Raw genomic sequence first — 22,819 nt, forward strand, 5'->3', positions numbered from 1 at the left:
TCTGTCAATAATCGAATCTGAACCAGACAATCCGGTGATTAACACTAGGAATAAACAATAACATAAACCAAACGAATTCGTTTTCAGTGATGATAAACATAAATGATTCGCTTAAATCGCAACGTGAACAATAGTATGGGAGTACTTAGGCACGAATACCCCATCAGACACAATATACCCACTCCAAGTCATACTAGTCCTTGTTGTACCCATTAATGTCGTGTGCCAAGCAGGGACCAACAAGTAACGTCTTTTGGTATGGCACGACATCGAACCCGAGATCTTCCGTTCTCGGGGGACAGGCTCTAACCACCATGCTAGGGAGGTGTTTTCAAAGGTTGTGGATCAGTGTAAAACAAACTGGAAAGTGTAGGGATCACTCTTTAATTATCATCGGTAATAAAGGTTACACAATTCTAGAAACAACATTGACGAAAAAACTGTGTATACAATTACCCTCACATTAAATAACACGGATATGGCAGATATTTCAATCCTTTGTGCATTGACAAGAATTTCGTAAACTGACTGACATAATGAGTATGGTTTTACGACGCAGTTAGTAATCAATATCACCGAGGAGGACATCAGAAATAGGCTTCATACATTGTACCCATGTGGGGAATAGAACTCGGGCCTTCGGCGTGACGAGCAAACGCTTTAACCACTAGGCTACCCCGCCATCCCTTGGTCCTATAAACAACTTCTGATTAGTTACATAACAGTAGACACATACACAACATGAACATATATGTTTCATCAATTACACACCTTCTCTCAGATTAACCAATTTGCTGAAAATAGTACATGCACCAAAGTCTAATTAACACTAGCGTACCATTAGGCTGACAGTTTTTCAGGTTTCACAGAGGTAAAGGGAGAAATAGGGGTATATAGGGAGAAAGAAAACAATACTGAATGTTGAAGAGGGCGTTACACACGGTACATTGTAAAGTAGGGTGAAAGTTTTGCGTTTGAGCAATATTTAAGTAATATCAAGGCGGGAGACCCCTAAAATTGATTTCGAACCTTGGCCTTTGAGGTGACGACTCTTTAACCATTTAGTAAGATTGAACCAGACAAACAATGATACCTCCATTTAATGGAACTCATAACAAGTCGAAGACTTGAGTAGCATGACGTCACGTTGACGTTGCCACGACAACCGATTCTTCATGTGTATTGAAAAGTCTTTGAGAAACCTCAAATAAGTTGAGTTGAATATATATTCAAAATTATCATGTGCAACAAGATTTATTTTATGTGTCTGTCCATCCACATGTGGTGTCGTGAGGTCGATTTCGCCAACGAAAATAACAACGGGGTTTGAATACTGTTGAAACATTTAGCAACAGAAGGCCAAAGGGAGAGAACTTATAATGAACACATCAGAACAGAAATCAACACAAGTATCTGTAGTGAGTTGAAGTTGGTAGTTTTCCCTTCAAACAGAAAAATGAATCAAAGTTTATGTCACCGAACTTGAATGTGGTGCCTGGTCACTTCCGGTGACTTGGTCAGTCCATATGGGTGAATGTTCGATAGCTTGGGTACCAGGTAGTACTGGTAACATTCATATCTGCTGTCAAACGACTAAATGAATCCTGAAAATCGAAGAATGTGTGGAAATGTGTATTCTAGGTTTAAATTTTCAAATTATTCTCTGAATCAGGAAACTGTGTAATTTGCATAATGACGGTAAATGACTGAGAAACACACATTGGCAAGAATGATAATTTCGTTATAATCCATTGTCGTCATATATATTGAGAGAGAACACGCACACGCACACGCATACATATATACATCTTTATGGAAATACGGCGGTTACCAATTTGTGAATGAAGCCCTACAATACCGGACAAAAACATTTAGGGATATATGTACATTTTGAAATCATTAGTAGTGATATATTTATTTATCAACGCACTGATAACATATCGACTATATAAAATACCAATATCCCAATAAATTATTTTGTCCAGTGTAATTTCTTAACCATCGCCATTACTTGTTATCCTTAGGGCCTGTGAGAAAACGTACCCCGCCTATGGAATGATCATCTTCAGATGCCATGTTCTGCAATGGTTGTGACGTCAACGTTCGTTTCCTTACGACATAGACAACTATCACAATGACAACTATCAAGACGACTGCTCCAACACCAATGCCTGTTCCCATAGCAACAACTGCAACAAGTAAATTAACACACGAATCAGAAAATAATGTCAAATCAAATCAAAATCCATAATCTAATATATTTTGTCATTCACCCTACATTTACAAGTTTTACAATATCATAATCAAATAGATGACGAAAATGAATACGAATATAAACGATTTTACTCACCGTTTGCGTTTAACTTACCGTTGGGACTATCCTGTTGGGACCCAGTAATTCCTGTTCCTGGTTGGCTAGTGTCAGATGGTCCTGCAGATGTCCCAGTAATCACCGCTGCAGTTGTTGTAGTTTCTGGCTGACCACTTGTTGAAGTAGTTGTTTGTCCGGCTGTTGTCCCAGTACGCTCCGCTGTAGTTGCCGTGGTACCTGGCTGACCACTGGTTGAAGTCGTTGTTTGTCCAGCTGTTGTCCCAGTAGGCCCCGCAGGGGTCGTTGCTGTGTCTGACTGACTGCTGGTTGTAACCGTAGACTGTGGTCTGGTAGTTGTTGGTTCCGAGTACCTTGTTGCTGATGTACGGGATGTTGAAGTGATGTACGTTGTCGTTGTCGTTGCCCCCGATCCACGCATCTCCGTGGTTCTCGATTCAGATCGGGGCATTCGTGTAGAAGTTTCTATCTCTGGTCTAGTTGTACCTTGGCTGGTGCTTGGAGCTGTTGAAGTCGTTGGAGGTACTTCCGTTGGGATAAGATAGGAACATGTCTGGCAGCAATTCAACAGACCATTTGTGGTCATCAGTGGACAATCAGCTCTGCTGCACCCGTCTGTCCTATCACCGTATCTGCATCCTAAAGAATTATGAAACGTTACAGAAAGCTTTATACTGAATTCCGTCTTGAGTAAGATCCGGGTTAGAATTGTTCTTATCTATGACCTGCTTTTTCAAAAGACTAACGAGATCGGTTAGTTCGCCTTGCTGACTTGGATGATGCATGTCATCATTTCCCAACCGGGTTGATCTATTTTCAATATGTCAACCAATGGATTGACTGAGATTCTTGAGAGGAATTTAGAAGCTGGTACTGAAGTAAAGGTTAATGACATGGATGTAAACTTCTAGTTCATTGCATGTCACAACGTTTTGGGGTTATTGATTGATCCTTTGTCAAGTGAAGTTGGGGCAACACCGGAAACGGTGTGACATATAAAGAACTAGAAGTTGTCATCCATATTTTTTTGTCTTAATGTTCTAAACTCTGTTAGTTTCAGATCACGGTCATAAACGACATGTAGGTGTGTGCGTCGTTGAAAAGGCGAACAGATGGGTTTGATAAGATTTACATCTTAAGTATATTTATTACATCTACATTTTGCATTAGCATACTCAGTCGCCCAAATTTGCAGATTATTCATGTAACATCTTGCAGAGAAATCAGATATGATTAAACCAATGCAAAACAAAACGTTTGTGTCAAATACCTATCAAGTATGTCCTCACAGCTTGACAAGACTGGCAACACATTTGTTCCATACTGGTGTCATAGCACAGCTTCTTGTCACGTGATATCATATCTGGACACGACATTCCAAAGCCGTTGGACATTACACTGTCGCCGAATGGACATGAATCTGAAATATATGTATGCTTCTTCAGTACCTTGTTGTGGAAACATGCCATCTTTTGAGAGAGAGAAAAATGAAAATAGTATTTTCATGAAGCAATTTTATTATATGGTATGTCAAAGTGACTGAAATACAGTCTTTTAAAGGAAATACCAGGTCAACAGGAATAACAGAAAGAGGACGATAATATATCTCAGGCTCAGTACCTAGGGTCGTAGAATCTTGAGACACCTAAGCACCAGAGTATTGTCAGCAAATAGATATACCTATGACACATTATTGGTTTCACCATATCCTTTCAAAGTATCTGATTACAGTACTATCAGTTGGACTTGTCTATTATCGTAATGGGTAACAACCTTTGCTTTTATGTTCTCTCAACCATATAATTCTGTGAACTGGACAGCCGGGGTGTCTGACAAATGCAGGGACACCGTATCAATGCACTTTACACGCCTTCAGCGGAATAAATTTAACGATCAATGGAACACAAGAGTATTGATGTCTGCTGAAGTTCTAAAGGTTAAAAGATTCATAGAGAAGATGCTACCCAGTAGAATAGTAATTGAATTATGTGACTGTGTTTACTAATTATATCTAATGTCGACTGAATCTCAAAAATATACCTTTGATATTCATAACATAACGAATAAAACATTTAGTATGAGCTTTTTATGAACCTATGGAAAACACTTGTCAGCTTACCTGGAGTGGCGACGGCTTGATGAGAAAAGCGACATTCCCCTGTGAGGCACCACTGTTAACAAATAAACATTCATATCACAAACATAGTGCGAGGTCATGCCGCATGATGTCATCACCCCTTTCGCCATATGCGTCACTGATCATTACGTCACATAAAGTATAGTCTTTCCGTATACTTAGACTATTTGCATTCCCAGTGTTTCTCTCTGGTGTCTCCTCATTTCATGCAAATGCTTGAGAGGTAAATTTATGTCGCTCTAATTTAAGAGGATATTGCATTTGGCGGTTCCCGACCATAAGATCCCTTTCATCGCCTTTTACCACAGGTTTGGGTTGCTGGAGATAACCTTACCCCGAATCCTCACGAACTGGTAAATTCCTGTCGTATTTTGTTTGCGTGTTGCATCTGGCGGTTCCCGACCACCCGATCCCGTTAAGATAAGTTTCAGAATTAGTTTCTGCTGATGGAGACCAACCCTAAATCGAATCTCCAAGGCTGCAGGTAAATACGTGTCGCACTATTTGAGACAAAGTGCACCTGGCGTTCCCTACCTTTTTGTTCCCACACTGTACACCGTCGTTGGCGTCGGCGAGAGTGCACACCCCAGTGGAAGGGTCCATGCACCACATCGACCGACAGATGCCGCTGTAGTCCCCACCGTACGCATCCTGATACAGAACAGACAGGTGACGTCTCTCCGGTGAATTAGTCATTATTTATCATGACAGTTGTGTACACCGACAAGAATCAAACTCAAATAATTAAATGCACACAGGTTAACTAGAACTATTATAACTTTGACATCCGTTTAAAAGTGTTTCATAAATGCTCTGTTAGGGCTCGAACCAACATGATGCGTTTTTAGGGCATCTGCTTATAAGGAATGGTGAGATCTCAACATTGTCAAATATTTGTGTAATCCTGATAACTTAAATATATGTGAATGGTGGTGTAATTATCATACTATGTTTTGAACTGTGCTTGTTAATGTAGCATTATCCTTTTGATTATTTAGATTTAAAGCAATCTACCTAGCCACATTGTACCTAGCAGTACGGAAAAGAAGTTATCACTTTTAAGTTAACGTTTTCGGAATTACAGAAATTACTTTATTGCCATAAAGTGAAATGTTTTCAGAAAACATTTCCCAAAAGGCATTCTGTAGTCGAAAAGTAAGGTATAAGTCCGTGATTAAATTAATTTCTGCTGGCTTGAAATATTCAAAAAACATTATAAATGAACTTATTGAAAATACTCCTGCTTAACTGTTGCATAAATACAGATATAGAGCAGTGGAACTATACAGTATCAAAACTAACATCACAGCAATGTCGAGTCTTTCACAAGCCCAATGTATGGCAGAAATGGGGGTCTCACAACGCCACACTGCAAGTGTCTTCAGTTGCAACGATAAGCAATTTTAAACATATCTTGTGAATGATCTGTGATTGGGTATAATATTTCATTTTGAGGCCCACACTTGTGTGCTTGATTCTGTGACCAATTTCACATTGGTGTTTCTGTTGCGTGCTTGGTAAATAGGTTACATTATTTTGTATAATAAACAATGTTTCCATCATCTATGTCTTGGTGACTTCTTAATAAGCCACAACATCATGTTATAAGTTCCATTAGCCCATGGGTTTAGCAGGTTTTGGAATATATGCCACTGGCACCGCGGAGGTGTACTTCTAAACGAACATCAGCATCATGGCAAGAGGGGTGCCGACTGGCTAGGTTCATTGATTTCCAGTTCTTGCTCATCGAGCTGAGATGACGTTTTACTCCATGTGAGTCCTTTCTCATTATTCCCAACTCTAAAATCACAACCACGTTTGTTATAAGTACACCTAGTAAAGGCTTTTCTATTCTACAAACATGACAACTGTTAAAGAGAAAACAGAAATTCCATTGAATGATTGTTTTGAAAGAGACGGTTTAAATGTATTATCGCCCTGTTGTGTAACATTTCCTGGGCCCCGTTTCACAAATCTATCGTAGTTCCACGACTGTCGCACCTCATATACTGTTACATAGAACTACGATATTTGTAGAGGTACGATAACTTTGTGAAACGGGTCTCTGACTCAGTATTTCATGCCACACATGTGCTTAAGTATTCAATGTGTATTAAAAACATTTTCGGCAACAAGTAGTCATCCATATCGGCACCTGTTGTATTCCACTTTTAGTTCATCCGATTCTATGTTCGTATGACTTATTTTCTGTTCTGATTGGTAAACCCTATGCATTAGGTTTGGTCCAGCAACTTTACCTGAAGTGTTCAGGATTTATTAAGTACTTAATGTTAAAGACTTTTAATGTTAAAGGCTTCCACGTGTTGCTTTTAGTATTATTTCTGATAAATAAATCTAAAGAAAAGGATGAAGGCCGGAAATGGCATTAAGATTTTGTATATCAATGATCTGATACTGTTCAATGATAGACAAACAAATAATTTCACACCACTAACCTAGCAAACCACCCGAATTCGAACCCAAGACGTCCATTGGAACAGCGGCATCTGTAATTTTACTATCCTCCCAACCCCAACACCCCCAAAACGCATCGTGGATTTGTATTTTTAAAAATCTATTAATTACCTATTGTGTTCCAACAATCGTCAGCCTATATAACCCATGTGAAATAACATGATTTTACAAAATCGATGAAATCGACAAAAAATCTGACAATCTTGATTTGGATGGGATTTCTTACAAGGATTAAAAAGGCATCGCCACAAGGCAACAGAAATCACTTCCCAGGTAAAATTGTGCAGCAAACAGCATTCACTGTCTGGCCATAAATATCCAGATTACTTTCCGAATTGTCATTCGTTTTGAAGGAAATTCAAGGTCAAATCACTACGTCACGTCTTGACTCTGCCACACATCGCCATTGAAAGAATGCAAGCTGGAGATTACCAGTCTTCTATTGCCAGACGTCTGAATGTTAGTCTGAGCAAGAGATCACTGTTTGTAGCTCGTTGCAACGAAACAGGTATAACAAATGACCGTCCCCGTACAGGCAGACCTCGAGTTACCACTGCAGTCCGGGTACTACTGTTGCGTGATTGTACTGCCAAGAGAGAGCACAACAGGCAGGGTGCCTGGACTTCGGATGATACCCGGTCAAACTGTACGGAACACGTTGAAAGCGAGCCAAGAAACCCGACGTCAAGGTCGTGCTACGTCGTCACCATCGCGCTCAGCGTCTTCGTTGTGTAAAAGCATCCACTTGGTTGTATAGACATAACGTTCTTCTAAACTGGTGTAAAATTTAAATCACTAAAGTCTATTCGTGGACGAGTTATACGTTTGAAGATACAACCTTTTCGTAACAGATTTCTCGCCTTTGCGAAAAAATACCAATGACAAGAATCATTGACCAGATTGACTATTAGTTTAGGATATTTATATGGCGCACATATCCACACAACTAGTACATGCCAAAGGCGCTGATATCTTTTCCTTCGATCATTGGATGTCAAGGTCAACGGCACATATCTTTGTCACTCCCCGATGAGCATACAACTCTTGCATCCACAAAGGGTACCGACTTACTGCGACTTTCTCATCCTTACCTTTTGACAGCACTGGGACACATAATCACATGGTACTTAGTTTGTCGAAGTTTAGTGTACGTTGCTGTACTCGCAACTAGGTGTTTGCACGTATTCATGTGTCCACCATCTGGTAATCTACCAACGGATTCATAGGTTGATTTAAATGCACAGGGTTGTGCACAATAGGGGTTGTGACACTGCACACAAGGTTTTACACCCGGTCACAGTAGGGCTTGATCCCGACACCTCAAGCTCGCTCGATCACGAGCGCCTAGCGCTTTAGCCACTTCTCCAGTCATGCTTCGTAGATAACCTCCCATTTCCCTTCGTGTCGAGTAATGTTCAAGCACCTTTTGTGTCAATACCTCAAAACGAGTTTTGTTGCAGTCGCGCAAGCTCTTTTCATGAAGGTTTCAACCAATATCAAAATAATCTTGCGTAAGAATTGTTTAGACAGGAATTCAACACTCAAAGAGTTAATAATTTAAAAGAATACACCCGTCTCCGTGTCTTTGTTTGACGTGTACACTCAGCACGCATTTGCATGTGACATATGCTTGCGATTTAGTCTTAATCGTGGAGTGGTCAGTTTCAGATTATCTGAAGACTGCATAAAACTGCAAGAAGACAGGTAATTATCCTCGAAGTTGTCAGAGCACTTTTAAGATATACATAACGTGTTTATGAATGTCCTGCATTCACTTGACCTGTGTTCAAATGACCACTTTTATGGTGAAATGAAACGAGGACGTCCTTTGTGAAACAGCCTTAGATACACATATGCTTAGTAATATCGGTATATGAATACTTACACGACACAGATATGAATACTTACACGACACAGATATGAATACTTACACGAAAAGGATATGAATACTTACACGACACAGATATGAATACTTACACGAAAAAGATATGAATACTTACTCGACACAGATATGAATACTTACTCGACACAGATATGAATACTTACACGAAAAAGATATGAATACTTACACGACACAGATATGAATACTTACACGAAAAAGATATGAATACTTACTCGACACAGATATGAATACTTACTCGACAGAGATATGAATACTTACACGACACAGATATGAATACTTACACGAAAAAGATATGAATACTTACTCGACACAGATATGAATACTTACACGACACAGATATGAATACTTACACGACACAGATATGAATACTTACACGAAAAAGATATGAATACTTACTCGACACAGATATGAATACTTACTCGACAGAGATATGATCCCTCGCCGAGTTGCGTCACACATATATCGTCCGGGTTCTTGAACGTATCTGGCATCCATTTCAGAACGATGTCCAACTCATCAGAGCTAAGGATATTCTGTCGACCGGGCCCACATCCGTCGAAAGGGGACAGGGTAACGGCTGAAGACAATGTTTTATGTCAGTAAGCAAATAATGTGACTAATTAAATTAATACGTAACGTTGCTAATGTTAGTGCAGACAAACGGCTTAAAATGTGTCGTGAAATAAATAGGCCACGTTATTAACGTGATGCTGACCAACGGCTTAAAATGCGTCATGAAAGGAACGTGCCCTGTTAATACTCGTGCAAACAAACGGCGTAAATTTCGTCATGAAATTGACGAGAGGAAGTCTACATGAAAGTAATGCATGGCAATGCGAATATAGACAAACCGCTGAAAATGCGTCATGAATTTGATGCGTAACGTTGTTAATACGATTCAGACCAACGGCTGAAATTGCGTAATGAAATTATAATAGGATATTTATATAGCGCATATATCTATGCAGCTATTGCTTGCACCAGGCACTGCTAAATTAATGTGCAATGTTGTTAATTCGCATGCAAACCAACCCCTCATGAAAATGCCTCGTGAAATATATGCGTCACACTGTTAATGCGATGCAGACATGCGGCTGAAAATGCGTCGTGAAATTAATGCGAGGAATGCTATATTATATTACGCTCATCAACAAAATCTATCAGCAAGGTTGTACACTTGGATTGTGTCATGATCAATTTTCCAAGAACCAAAACAGTAGTCGCACAGGGTAGGTGGCTATAAGAGCGACCACACCTACCACACACATCCTCTGGTGACCAAATACATTATTTATTATAGCTTTCGTCTGTGATGTATGGCGCATTATCCTTTATAGAACCAACGTGAGAAAATTCTATTCAGTTACTACTCATAGAGCTTCGTACTGAAAGGTTAGGTTGTTTGCGAAATTGTCCAAATCAGTGTGACGTCACATGAAGGAATCAACTTGAAAGATGAGATCATTTGTTCATGACGTCATGAAATTTCAGTTGTTGATGAATCATCATGTCGTTTCGACAATAGACTTACAGAGTTGATGTTTATATGTGAAATTAGAACTATAACATTTTTCTGCTTTTTCATAGAATAGGACAGGGCAGTATTAAAATTAACCCTCGAAAGGGTATTTGCGGATTACTTGTCATTTTTGAAGGCACACAGGCAAACAAGGCAAACAGCAATTCTTGACTGACAAAGCAATTATTAGCAATTACACGTTCCTCACAGAATATTCACAGATTGTTCATTGTCTGTGTCGTAAACCTGACCGTGCAATAAAACACAATTACCCATGCTCAGGATTCGGTAGTCGGTGGGTCGGGTACCCTTATGATTAAAGCGTCGCTCGCCACGCCGAAGAACCTAGTTCGATTCCCCACATGGTTACTACCTATCAAACCAATTTCTGGTGTCAGCAGATTGTGAAACGCTGTGGGGGAACCACACCTGGTATTGAACAATATGTTCTGCCCAGAAAATTGTAAAGGTTCCCAGTAGATTCTTTACTGGTGATCGAATACTGCATAATGCACCCTTGTGTCATTCATGTTATCTTAGATCACGAGCTACGTTGTTTTTCTTCTTGTTATCCATTAAATACTGTTGCTGAATGATTGCTGTTTACAATAAGACACTTAAAGTTACCACATTTTGCTTTCGCCAAAAAAATATTTAGTGGCGTTTCTTCTGGACGCTAGTTTACATTCAAGCATATTTCGAATTTAGCTCATGCTGAGACTGATTTCATAGTTCCAGAAAGAATTACTAAGTTATAGATATTTACTGACCTGTACGAAAAGTCATAATTTGTATGCACACAAATTGAAACACTGAGTACTATTTTTATTTTTATCGATGTTTTAGTACCTTCACAAATACATTCTCATTCTCTCAGTAAAGTGGACTTGGATCATTAATTAACGACATATGCATTTAAATATGTAAATTGACCCACTATATGACCTACAGTAGAATTTGTCCATCTATTTCGATGCGGCGGAAGTACTTAGTCTGCACGAAAAAGCTTAATTATGCAAATCGACCGTTGTTATATGATTCCTTGCACTATGATCAAACACGACATGTGTTTACATTTTATTGAGGAATCCTTGTATAGTGTAGTTTGACAGATAATTATGTAATACTATATTGATCAGTCTGTTATAAAGTAGCCATGTAAATCTTCACAAGAGCAAATTAAATATGGATCATATCCAGGAAGGGACAATGCTAATATTGACGAATGGCAGATAATACCTTTCGATGAGACGTACCTGGCACAAACACTGTTTACACGTCCCAGTCGGGTAATGCAATGACCTCATGCAGATACACGCAGATCATTCTTTCTTGTATTTGAGTCTCCCTTATGAAAAAGTGGTTGACTAACTTTATAACGAACTCGCTTATAACGACTTCACAGTTATGACAAATTAACGAACTAAACTAGGGATCCTTTTGAGTCCTGGTGTATATTGAAGTCGAAATGCATACAACTATTGTTCTTTCAGAGGCTTGACCCCGATTTCTCGAAACAAATTCAAGTTTTTACACAAATTTCAAACTGAGCTTGACGAAATGAAACTGGTGAATTTTAATTCAACTGTATGATAAGACAAAAAAAGACATGCATGCCTAGGTAAACTATCCACCAAATTCAAAATATCTTCTGTGTTTGAGTTTAATATTGATTTCAGTTCATTCTGGGAAAATTTCCTGTGTTTACTCAAATTTGAGTTAACATTCAAGCTTAAGTCAAAACTGAGACTTAAGCTTGTTTTGAGAAATCGGGGTCAGGTGCATATTGTAGTCAAAATGCATACAACCAACTACGGCTATAATGAACTAAATTAGTGTTCCTCTTGAGCAGGTAGTCGAAATGCATGCAGCATTAACTTTTGTGCATAAATATTAGGGTGGTTCATTCACATTTTACATGCTTCTTGATAAATATCATCATCACCCCCACAAGCCATAGATTATCAGTGGCCACTAGGGACAAACTTTATGGATGAGCAACGTGAATAAAGAAATCATTTATCCATGTAGTGTGACCTCATGTTGTTGTTTGTTAGGTACGCGGAGATAAGAATTGTCACCCGTAGGTACTGGGTGTTTAGACAGGACAGGAAGCACGTAGACTGGCATATACAAACAAATGTGTTTGTATGAATATGGCAGGTATAATGTACAGGTGTACTGGTTTGGATTTAGGTGACTAAAAGGCACATACACGTAGACGGATTGATAACTGTTGGTATTCGTTTGGGTTGAATTGGAGATATGTTTTTGATAGAGATAGAAAGTGTGAACTGAACATGTATGTATGTATGTATGTATGTATGTGTGTATGTATATGTGTGTGCGTGCGTGCGTGCGTGCGTGTGCGTGTGTATGGATTGATGGATGGATGGATGGATGGGTGGATGCATCTGTTCATGAGAGTAGAAGTTTGGGGCTCGGGTATAGATATGTAGGCAATCATGTGTGTAGAGTAGGGGTATAGATACCTAGGTCTACTTGTAGGTAGAAGGTTGGGAGCCAGGTTATATGTATGTGGGTATTCATGTAGGTAGCAGGTTGGGAGTTTGGGTATAGATATGTAGGCAACTATGTATGTAGAACATTTGGAGCTAGGGTATAGATACTTAGCTATAGGTATACTTGTAGGCGGAAGGTTGAGAGTTTGAGTATAGATAAGCAGACATACATGAAGGTAGAAGGTTGGGAGTATAGGTATAGGTATAGGGTATAGGTATGTAAGCATAGATGTAGGTGAAAAATTGGGAGCTGGGGTGTGTCCATATACATGTGGGTAGAGGGTTCGGGGTTAGGTTTTAGTTATGTAAGCATATGTGAAGGTGAAAGGCTGAGAGCTGTAGGTAGATTTGGCATTAAGGTGTGCAACTGAGAAGCTGTGTGAATATTAAAACAACACCGACTGTGTGCATGAATCGTCGATTGAGGACAAGGAATGGATAATGATCAACCAAGGGCATGGCCTGCATCCAGGTAAAAACACTGAATATGTAGAATGTGTGAATACGTATGTAACTGTCACAATAGACTGTACTACACTTGCGAGAACAGACTATTTCATTATGTATTTAAATGGCCATTGATAATTCTCACCTTGGGGAAGTTTTGACAAATTGTGAATTTGTGCATAAAATCGATTTCATTATGGAAAGGTAATTGCTGTAATGTGATTTTCCACTTACCTAAATGTTAATTTAACTGGGTAATACCAACCTTGAGATGAGAACATATGAAAGGTATATTTACAGTGATAAATGATATCTGTCCTCTTCTGTAGGTTCTTCGTCCAGAGAAGCGTTGCGATTCGAACAGCTTAACCGAACATCAACGCTATGTCTGTACACATCATTAGACAAACATATTTTGAAGATAGTGAAAACATGTACAAACCTTGAGTATCAAGTACTACATGATGAAGTAAAGTTATGCCGATGATAATCCTGATTCCGGGCGATAATCCACTAAAATGTACTCTACAATAATCCTTCATTGATTTATACTGTCGTCTTTACATCATGAATCTATCTGCCACCATGCGTTGTACAAAATCCGCAATCACTGTCTGGTAAACATAAACCACTTAAGCTACAAGCACAGAGAGGCCAAATATGCCTTGTCAGGGTATACAATCGCCCCACCCTGAATAAGTCTCGCTTACATACACAGGGGAGCACGATTATTATTTTCTGCCCGAAGTAGGTTAGTCAGAATCGTGACGTATTGTCACGCCTCCTGCGAAATCATTCTAAGGTATCGTAGAGTGCATAACAAACCGGTTTGAAACGTCAAGGGGAGATGGACCGGTTTTCTATGATCTCCAGGGCTTGTCTAAATCTCGTTTATGAAACCGGTTACATCTGACCGACCCGGTTTGTGTGCTATGTGTGTGTTTGGATTTGTGATTGAGGTTTTTGTCCCGCTGGTTTGGGTATGTTTAGCTGACGTCGCTATGCATAACTAAATCTGAAAGTATGTTTGACAGAAACATGTCAGCTTAACATTATATCATCACACGTGTAGTGCAAAAACCTTTGACATAAAAGCTGTATATACGAAAATCAAAAGTCAAGTGAACCAGATCTAAAAGGACGTGTAAACAAGATAAACAACTATCAACGAGGCGACCTTGCCAAGGAGCATACCAGGACGTGTAGCTATTATTCTCATGTGTTACTGAGTGAATTTAGTTTTACACAATATTCAGGCAATATCACGACAGGGGACACAAGAGAAGAGCCTAACACATTGTACCCAGTCCTATGGGGACTCGATCCTGGGTCTCGGTGTGACGAACGAACGGTATAACCACAAGGCTATTCCCCCTGCCCCTATTTTTCTAAGGAGGCACCGTACAGGGAAAATGTAAATATAATTCGTCGGAATCTGCTAAACAAATAAACTGAGGGAGTAATGGCATGAATTACAGAAATGTCAGGTGAGAGATGATTCAATCGCCCATTGGGAACAGTCAATATAGATCCAAATGAAACCGGTTTCACAGTGGCGTAACTACATATAGGCAAAACAAAATACCAAATGCCTACGCATTTTCCTTGTTTATTACGGTAATCTACCGGTCTGCCTAGGAGAGTTATGGCCCTTTGCATGAAAGGAAGCTACTCTAACCATTGTGTATGAATCATTGCGTTTATTCGAAGTCTTAGTAGCCTATCGTCACCTGCTCATAGCAAAAGGGTCAGGTTTACAATTCAGACATGTTCTGACCAAGTAGTATATGGTGATAATAATTACGTGCAGCGCTGAAATATGACAAATATAAACAAGCAAATATGGCAATCGATACCAGTTGGCTTGGCTGGTGTTCTGGATACGTTGTTTAGCAATGTATATCTCGTCACCTTTTGAAATAGTACCCCACGCCCCACACAACTGAAGCCGTCTCCATTTCCGACAATGGAAAAGTTTGGTCAGGTGTCGCAGAAATTAACCTGTTGCAATGTTCATCAGGACCAGTATGTCCCAGTTCACATATATCCATCCAAGTATAGAAGGTTACACAAATATTTCGGCCAAGTTTCTTTGGCTGAAATCTTGCAGTCAGTCACATACGGCTTGTTCAGCTTGGCCTGAGCGAATCTACACGTGCACGACGCGGTAGGTCTGTTGGAACAAACGGCAGGAACTTCGTTAAATAGGGAGGAAGAGAATGTTAAACGGCGACACGGTCTCGGCTGTTCGGACATGTTGACAATCAACTGACAAAGGTGCACCCCTTCACACCAAATAGCCACGGTCACGCAATACATCAGTATTGACTTGATCAGGTCAAGATGAACGAGATGTACCTTATGTTTCGTTTACCAGCAAATTAAAACGGCAATACGAAGTTGGCGATCATTTCTGTCTGCTGTTAGTTACGTATTAATTTATGAGTGAATATCTGAATTACGTTGAAGGGACACTGATGGGAATCGAGTATAGCATCAGTACCTTGCCAGATCTTATATATCATTCTGATATCTACCTTTTCACAGATAAATTTGATGCCTGTTTACCTTTGCAATTGCAAGTTGTCTGGTGTTGGCACAACCATCTTACTTGAGTCCTACTGGGTACACCCTGGACTCTTGCACATGTAAACCACAGTACAGACACATCAAATAAACCACAGTACAGGCACATGAAAGTCCTCGGAAAACTACTGTATTGTTTTAAAATTTGCGATCTGCATAATAAGTTTATGTTGGACAAATGCTAAACTAGCATGTCACATATAAGTTGCTTACACCAACAGAATTTCTGGAATACTAAATAACATATATCAGGCATGAGCCATTGTCTTATTCGGTCCCAACAAAAATGGTGGCAACAGAAATCAGCTTAACCACCCATCACTACCTGTTACAATATTACCCGTTACACCTTGACAGTCATTACATGGGACATCATCCTCTAAAAAGGAACACCTACATTTTTGTAACAATTAGTATTAAACACGAACGAAATGCAACGATTTCTGGAGGTTTAATATTCGAGCACAAAAAAGTATTTACAGTTCAGCTTAGTTGGAAAACAATCACATGTCAAATATGAAAGGTAACACCCATGCCTAATCTTGCGCAATGTAAATAATGATAAGGTTTATCCTGATCGCTGCGACGTATCCCCTTTCCAAGAACACATTTGAGCAAACACAACTGTGACTCTGACTGTAATCAACATAAATGATTAGTCCGTTTTCATCAAAGATTACAGCAATATTTAACAGTTTGTTATATCAGTCCTATGAAACATCGACCCGAGAAGATTCGGGGTAGAACAGGCCGTCAGCAACCCTTGCGCGCCGTAAAAGTCGTGGGTGCTCAGGTTCGCTGACTTGGTTGACATCTGTCATCAGTTCCCAATTGCGCAGATCGATGCCCATGTTGTTGATCACTTGATTGTCTGGTCCAGAGTCGATTATTTACAGACCGCAGTCATACAGCTGGACTATTGCTGAGTACGGCGTAAAACTCAACTCACTCACTCACTCACTCTATGAAACATCACTCTTGATGATTCTGGACACATTCGTCTCCTCTATGTGACAGGAAACTTTAGTACTACTTCCCTGCAGTAGGACCCGTAAAGATCTGGGTTAAAATTGATCTTCAGTAACCCATGCTTGTCGTAAGAGGAGTCGAACAGGATCGGGTGGTCAGGCTAGTTAGCTTGGTTGACACGTCATCGGTTTACCAGTTTTGTAGATCGATGTTCGTGCTGTTGATCACTGGATTGTGTGGCCAAGCTCTCCATAAATACAGACCGCCGCCATGTAGCCGGTTATAGGGTTGCAGGGCCAAGTCCCTTCTGGGATTCGACCCGACTCAGAGTGAAGCACCTAATCGCCAGCACACAAAGTTTGATTGTTTGACTGGTTGTTGTTTAACGCCGCACTAAGCAATATCCCAGCTATATTGCGGCAACTCAAAGTCAGCGATCTGCATGACCCTCTGCAACCTATAAAACGGAATTCTTTCAACTGATCGCCTACACCACGTACTTTGTGTCCCCAACTAAAAATGGGTCAAATGTAACATATGCTGGGAGTTCCTGTTCCCTGAACCGCCACAATGGCAAATACTTGTTCTCTCTGTGGTGAGTTGGTGACACTGTCATGGACCAGAAGGATGAGAGGCTGCTACGTTCTAAGCCCAATTTACCGGTCCTGGTCCCCAACAGAGACCAATAGTTTCTTTGTAACGGTTAGTAGTGAGTGAGTTTAGTTTTACGCCGCAATATTCCAGCCATATGGTGGCGGTCTGTAAATAATCGAGCCTGGATCAGACAATCCAGTGATCAACAACATGAGCATCCATCTGCACAACTGGGAACCAATGGCATGTGTCAACCAAGTCAGCGAGTCTGACCACTCGATCCCGTTAGTCGCCTCTTACGACAAGCATAGTAGCCTTTTATGGCAAGCATGGGTTGCTGAAGGCCTATTCTACCCCGGTGCCCTCACAGGTACGGTTAGTAGTTGTTGCACACTTCATCATAAGAACGGATGGATCAGAAACAAACGAGCTTGCGCTGTTACTGAGAGGAAGTTCTCTTGCTGAATACCACATGAGAAAATACATGGCATCGTCTTATCATGCTTTCTATGGATTGTGTTGTCCCGAGTGTATACTGACAGTAGTGGTGTTTCATTTCATTTGTTACGGTTAATAGTTCTGGCACACTTCATCATAGGATAAAAGAACGGTTGGTGCAGAAACAGACTATCTAGCACTATTACCGTTGTTCAGTACTGCAAAGGAACAAAATGTAAGGCACGATGTCACAATGTTTCCTAGGATTGTGTCGTCCCGAGTGTATATTGACAGTAGTGCTCAGAATTTGTGTGAAAGACCTGTGACACCAACACTACTTTGAAATGAGGAACTTTAAGTTCATTTTTATCACTCCTGGTGCTTATTCTTATACACAATCTCTAGCGTCTGTGGGTCATGCGGCAATAAAAAGAACCCTCTTCATAAAGGATAAATTCATTGCTACAACCTGCTCTATTTAATCAGTCTCTCCTTTCCAAGAACAAGACTGAAACAAATAGGCCTAGTCCATCATTCATCAAGTTCTGTCCAAAAACAATGCATCGTCAAACCTAATAAACAGTTCTACAGACGGCCATTTTAATGTTTCATTTATAAAGCAAAAAACAACAAAATCACAATGCTTGATTAAGCTTTAATAAAATGTACAAATCGTTATCAATAGTTCCATTCACTGTGAACCTTTTCAGTGGGGGGCACCATTTTACTAGATTCACATGAATTCACGTGAAAAACGGAAGATTTCTGAATGTTACTAGATTCTAAGAATGCATGTCAAAATACCGGTTTTGATCAGTGTATCGCAGTACGTATCGTTGTCCTATTTGAACCGGTAAATACCGGTAAATACCGGTTATATTGCGCAGCTCTAATAGGTATGTTTCACGGGAGGCACATGTTCGTGTTGAGAATCGGTGCAGAATTAAGCTTACACTCGCGCGATTAGGTCGGTTCAGTATGATTGCACACACGTGTTGGCTGCATGTTCCAGCTGATGTTCTGCCGGTGCAGTACTAGCCCATGAGGTACCAAGCCGCTCTTTATCAATTTTCAGACTCATTATTCTATATGTTGTTCAGAGTTCCCTCCCAGTGGTACCGAACGCCGGTCAGGGCAACAAGAAATAACACCTGCCAATGTACTTATGTCCATTACATCAGCGAGGCGGTCGCTCTTCTTAAAATATAATGATATCAACGGGGATTTTAGGTACAGCTGCAGTGCTGATCATTAGAGCGGATCACTAATCGGATGACATACGGAAACGGTTTTCTCCCTGGAGCGCCTCTTCTCCAACTGCACGCACTTTACTTACAAAATATGAACAAATAATATAAGACATGACATCGCACTCGGGGTCTCGATCCACAAAGCGTTTGTAACGCTGCGATCTATCGTTTCTCTATACTTTACCATTGGTATACGAATGGCACAATGCTTTACGAACGTTTTGTGAATCGCGGCCTCGGGGCGCCAACACGTCAATAAAAACAAAGGTTGGGGGTGTAAAAACTGTTCGTTAATGTCGCCAGTTCATCGTTGAAGTTTTCCAAATCGACATACACTCTTCAAAAAAAAGTAGGGGAACTGAAGTCTTGTGGAAAGAAAATCCATTGAGGAACGTTGCAATGACATTCATCTTGTGTATACAGCATCATTTTACGTTATCACCACACGCAAACACAAAGCATGGGAAGTACGTGCACAACGTGGGAGCCTTCTACACTTGCATGGGGTGTCATTATGAAACTTAACATTTTTCAGGCAGGTCGACAAATCACTGTAGACCACTTTTTCCGATAATTTTCTCGCATCTGTGCGTTTTCAGAGTCAAATAACACACTGACTGAAAAATGTAAACCTGAAAGTTTCCATGGAGTCATGCTCCAGTCACCTAAGAAGGGGGATAACTGAACAAACAGCTTTGCCTTGAATGAAATCCATGTGGTGGTGCATTCTCAAAACATCCATTCTTATTGTATCAACATTGATTCAGTCCCATATATCTCCCAATTTCTACAATCGTACATTGAAAGTACAGTTCCCCTACTTTTGGAAGACCATACATACAAATCGAACCACTAGAAGTGCCATACAGCCGTGGCATTAAAGCCTGAACCAAACATAACGAAATTGACAGTGAACGGACGTGAATCTTTTGCTACGAGGATCTGACGGGAATACAAGGTTTTGCCTGTACCAATCCTCAAGACCTTCTCATTCCATGTGATCCAGAACAGACGAAAGATATCGCAGTCAAGTCTGCTGATGGTTTTATGAACTAACACAACAGGAGGAGCGCCTGGCCATAACTTCTTGATCGCCATCTCAGTCTCGTTGCCACGACTTCTGTCAAGTTCGAAAAGGTACAACCGTTTGCCCGTCTCTGCCAGAGCCACTCGAGCCGAGTGGCATGCCTTTACCTTGATCCTTAGGGACATGCTTGGTGGCACTGTGTAGTCTGAGGACAAGGGCTTCAACCAGGATCTGGCTTGAGTTTCCAGTTCTCCTGAAAAGTCTGAGTCACAGAACAAAGTTATAAAGTGCTGTCTTGGTTACCTCTACCTCAAGTCACACGAGCAAGGATGAAACTTAAATGCCAATAGGTACCAGGAAAATTGCCACAGAACACCAATAATGCTTACGTTGTTCACTGGTTAAAGTATCTGGGTTTTTTTTTCAAGAACAACGATTGATAGCCTTATGTTCAAAGGTGAACTTACTGTAGATATCAGTGCGGGCATTTGTTTTGTTTTGTTTTTAGGGTTTTTTATTACTTTATTTCTTTTGTCTGATCTATACAGGGCGCATCGACTGAATGTAATTGATCAATAACTTTGCATATAATGTAATTCTATAGCGCTAACATTTTTCATTGACGCACAATTGCAATGGGTCGAGCCCGTGAAGATCTGGGTTAGAATTGATCTTCATAACCCATGCTTGTCGTAAAAGGCGACTACTGGGATCACTTGCTCACTTGGTTGAGACATGCCATCGTACTGAATCCCAATTGCACCTCGAGCAAGTGTGCCAAATGACTTACAAGAAACTCGTGCAAAATTATCGGTGCTCATGCTGTTGATCACTGGATAGTCTGGATGATTTACAGATCGCCGCAATATAGCTGTAATAGTGCTACGTGCGACGTTAAACAACAAACCAACCAACCACGAGGCGTCTTTTACCTCTTCTACAGGTTCTATAGTTGCTTTGCAATGTGTGATCCACAGCACAGAAACAGATCCGGGTGGTTGAATTAAGAGGAAAGCAGCCGTGGTCGCAGTCACTCGTGGATCTACTGCATACATTCTCAGCTGAAAAAAAATATCAGACAGTTCGAAATGTATCTGAGCTGAGCAAAGACGATGCAGTAATTATTGATTTATTAATACCTGTAGCATATCAAGAGTTAGTTTAGTTTTACGCCGTTTTTAGCAATATTCCATTAATATCACGGCAGGGTACCCCCAAAATGGGCATTACAAATTGTGTCCACGTTGGGAATCGAACCCTATCTTCGGCGTGACGAGCGAACGCTTTACCTATTAAGCTAATATTTACCATATTTACCATTTATCAGTCAATGAAACAATGTGGTGTAAAACCAAGAACCAACAAATCAATAAATAACACTTGCATTCAGTAAGGTTCTTAACATTGTAACCATGTGGGGAATGGAACCGGGTCTTCCGCGTGACGAGCGACCGCTTTAACCACCACTGCACACATAATGATGTAAATATAATTAACATAAGCAGGGCTGCTAACTCACGGCTGATGGTTTTGGTAGTATTTACCACCCTCATCCGGTCCACAGACATTGGTAGAGAGAACACAGATGCCCTCGCACTCTGATCTCGATTTACTCGCATCAGCCTGAAAATGACAACTCATATTAATAGTCCACGCGCTTCTTAAATATTCTAGTTCACAAATGTCGAAATATGCCCGGTTGGTAGATTCCCTACTGCTATTAAAATCATTGGATACCAGGTTATAAATAAGCATTACGGCTTGTCTCCTAGGGAGAGTCACATAGATAAAAAAAAACGTGTGTTATATGTGAGTGAGTTTAGTTTTAAGCCGCTTTTAGTAATACTGCGGCAGGATCAAGGCGGGGACTCCAGATTTGGTCTTCACACATTGTACCCATAAGAGGAATTTAACCTACTAACCGACCCTACGAGGCTACCCAACCTACCCTGGTATAGCACGTGTCCGTATTAACAGGTGTTGGTTATGTGTTATATCGCTGTACACAACCTCAAGTGAGTGTCCAGATTGAAGGGATTCTTGGCTAAAAGGTGCAGACTATACAGATATGCATTGTACATAATTTCGTGTTCACACAGTTGCGTCTATAATATGTGACGACCCCACCACAAATATTCAAACAGAAAATTATAAAGTATGTCTAGTTAATAGGGCTATCAGTATCTCATTGACATGTAATTTGTCCACAAAGTAAAACCGTATTTAATCGACTGCATATTTCGATATATATTATAACCTTAAAAGAATTTGTAAATACATTTTTAAAAGTTACCATTTGTCCTTCACGCTTCCATGTAAGTAATGAAAGTGCCTGTAAATCAGCTTGGAATGCACAAAGAATAGGTTATCCTGTTACAACTTGAAAAACGCCTATATATAATAATCACACATTAGTGCCAAACAACAAAATGAAGTATGTTTCCAACTTCCACCTGACCACTCTTCATCAATGACGTAACACGGTTTACTGACGTCTTCAGTAATACGCGACCAGTGAAGACCGATCCGGGTCAGAATTGGTCTTCAGTAGTCCATGCTCCCACTAAAAGGGAATGGAGGCAATAAAGAGGTCGGATGGTCAGGCTGGTTGTGAGATGTCATT

General features: G+C 40.3%; 2 protein-coding genes across 2 annotated transcripts in view; both read right to left on the reverse strand.

Moving 5' to 3' along the window:
* Positions 1-370: 370 nt before the first annotated feature.
* Positions 371-13,975, reverse strand: LOC137298224 (uncharacterized). Its single transcript, XM_067830395.1, has 8 exons — positions 13,775-13,975; positions 9,264-9,421; positions 5,001-5,117; positions 4,449-4,500; positions 3,600-3,749; positions 2,369-2,968; positions 2,044-2,189; positions 371-1,604 (listed from the first exon to the last, which is right to left on the reverse strand). The coding sequence occupies exons 1-8, from the start codon at positions 13,872-13,874 to the stop codon at positions 1,518-1,520; spliced, it is 1,410 nt and encodes a 469-aa protein (XP_067686496.1). The 5' UTR covers positions 13,875-13,975; the 3' UTR covers positions 371-1,517.
* A 4,579-nt stretch (positions 13,976-18,554) lies between these two features.
* The window catches only part of LOC137299058 (uncharacterized), a 50,548-nt gene continuing 46,283 nt past the window's right edge, over positions 18,555-22,819 (reverse strand). The window contains exons 29-31 of the mRNA XM_067831542.1: positions 21,716-21,819; positions 21,129-21,257; positions 18,555-20,458 (exon numbers count right to left, since the gene is read on the reverse strand). Of these exons, the coding sequence (XP_067687643.1) occupies positions 20,022-20,458; positions 21,129-21,257; positions 21,716-21,819 (670 nt within the window). The 3' untranslated portion in view covers positions 18,555-20,021. The remainder of the gene's footprint in view (positions 20,459-21,128; positions 21,258-21,715; positions 21,820-22,819) is intronic.

The sequence above is a fragment of the Haliotis asinina genome, chromosome 10 (assembly GCF_037392515.1).
Source record: "Haliotis asinina isolate JCU_RB_2024 chromosome 10, JCU_Hal_asi_v2, whole genome shotgun sequence".
NCBI classification, from domain to species: Eukaryota; Metazoa; Mollusca; class Gastropoda; order Lepetellida; family Haliotidae; genus Haliotis; species Haliotis asinina.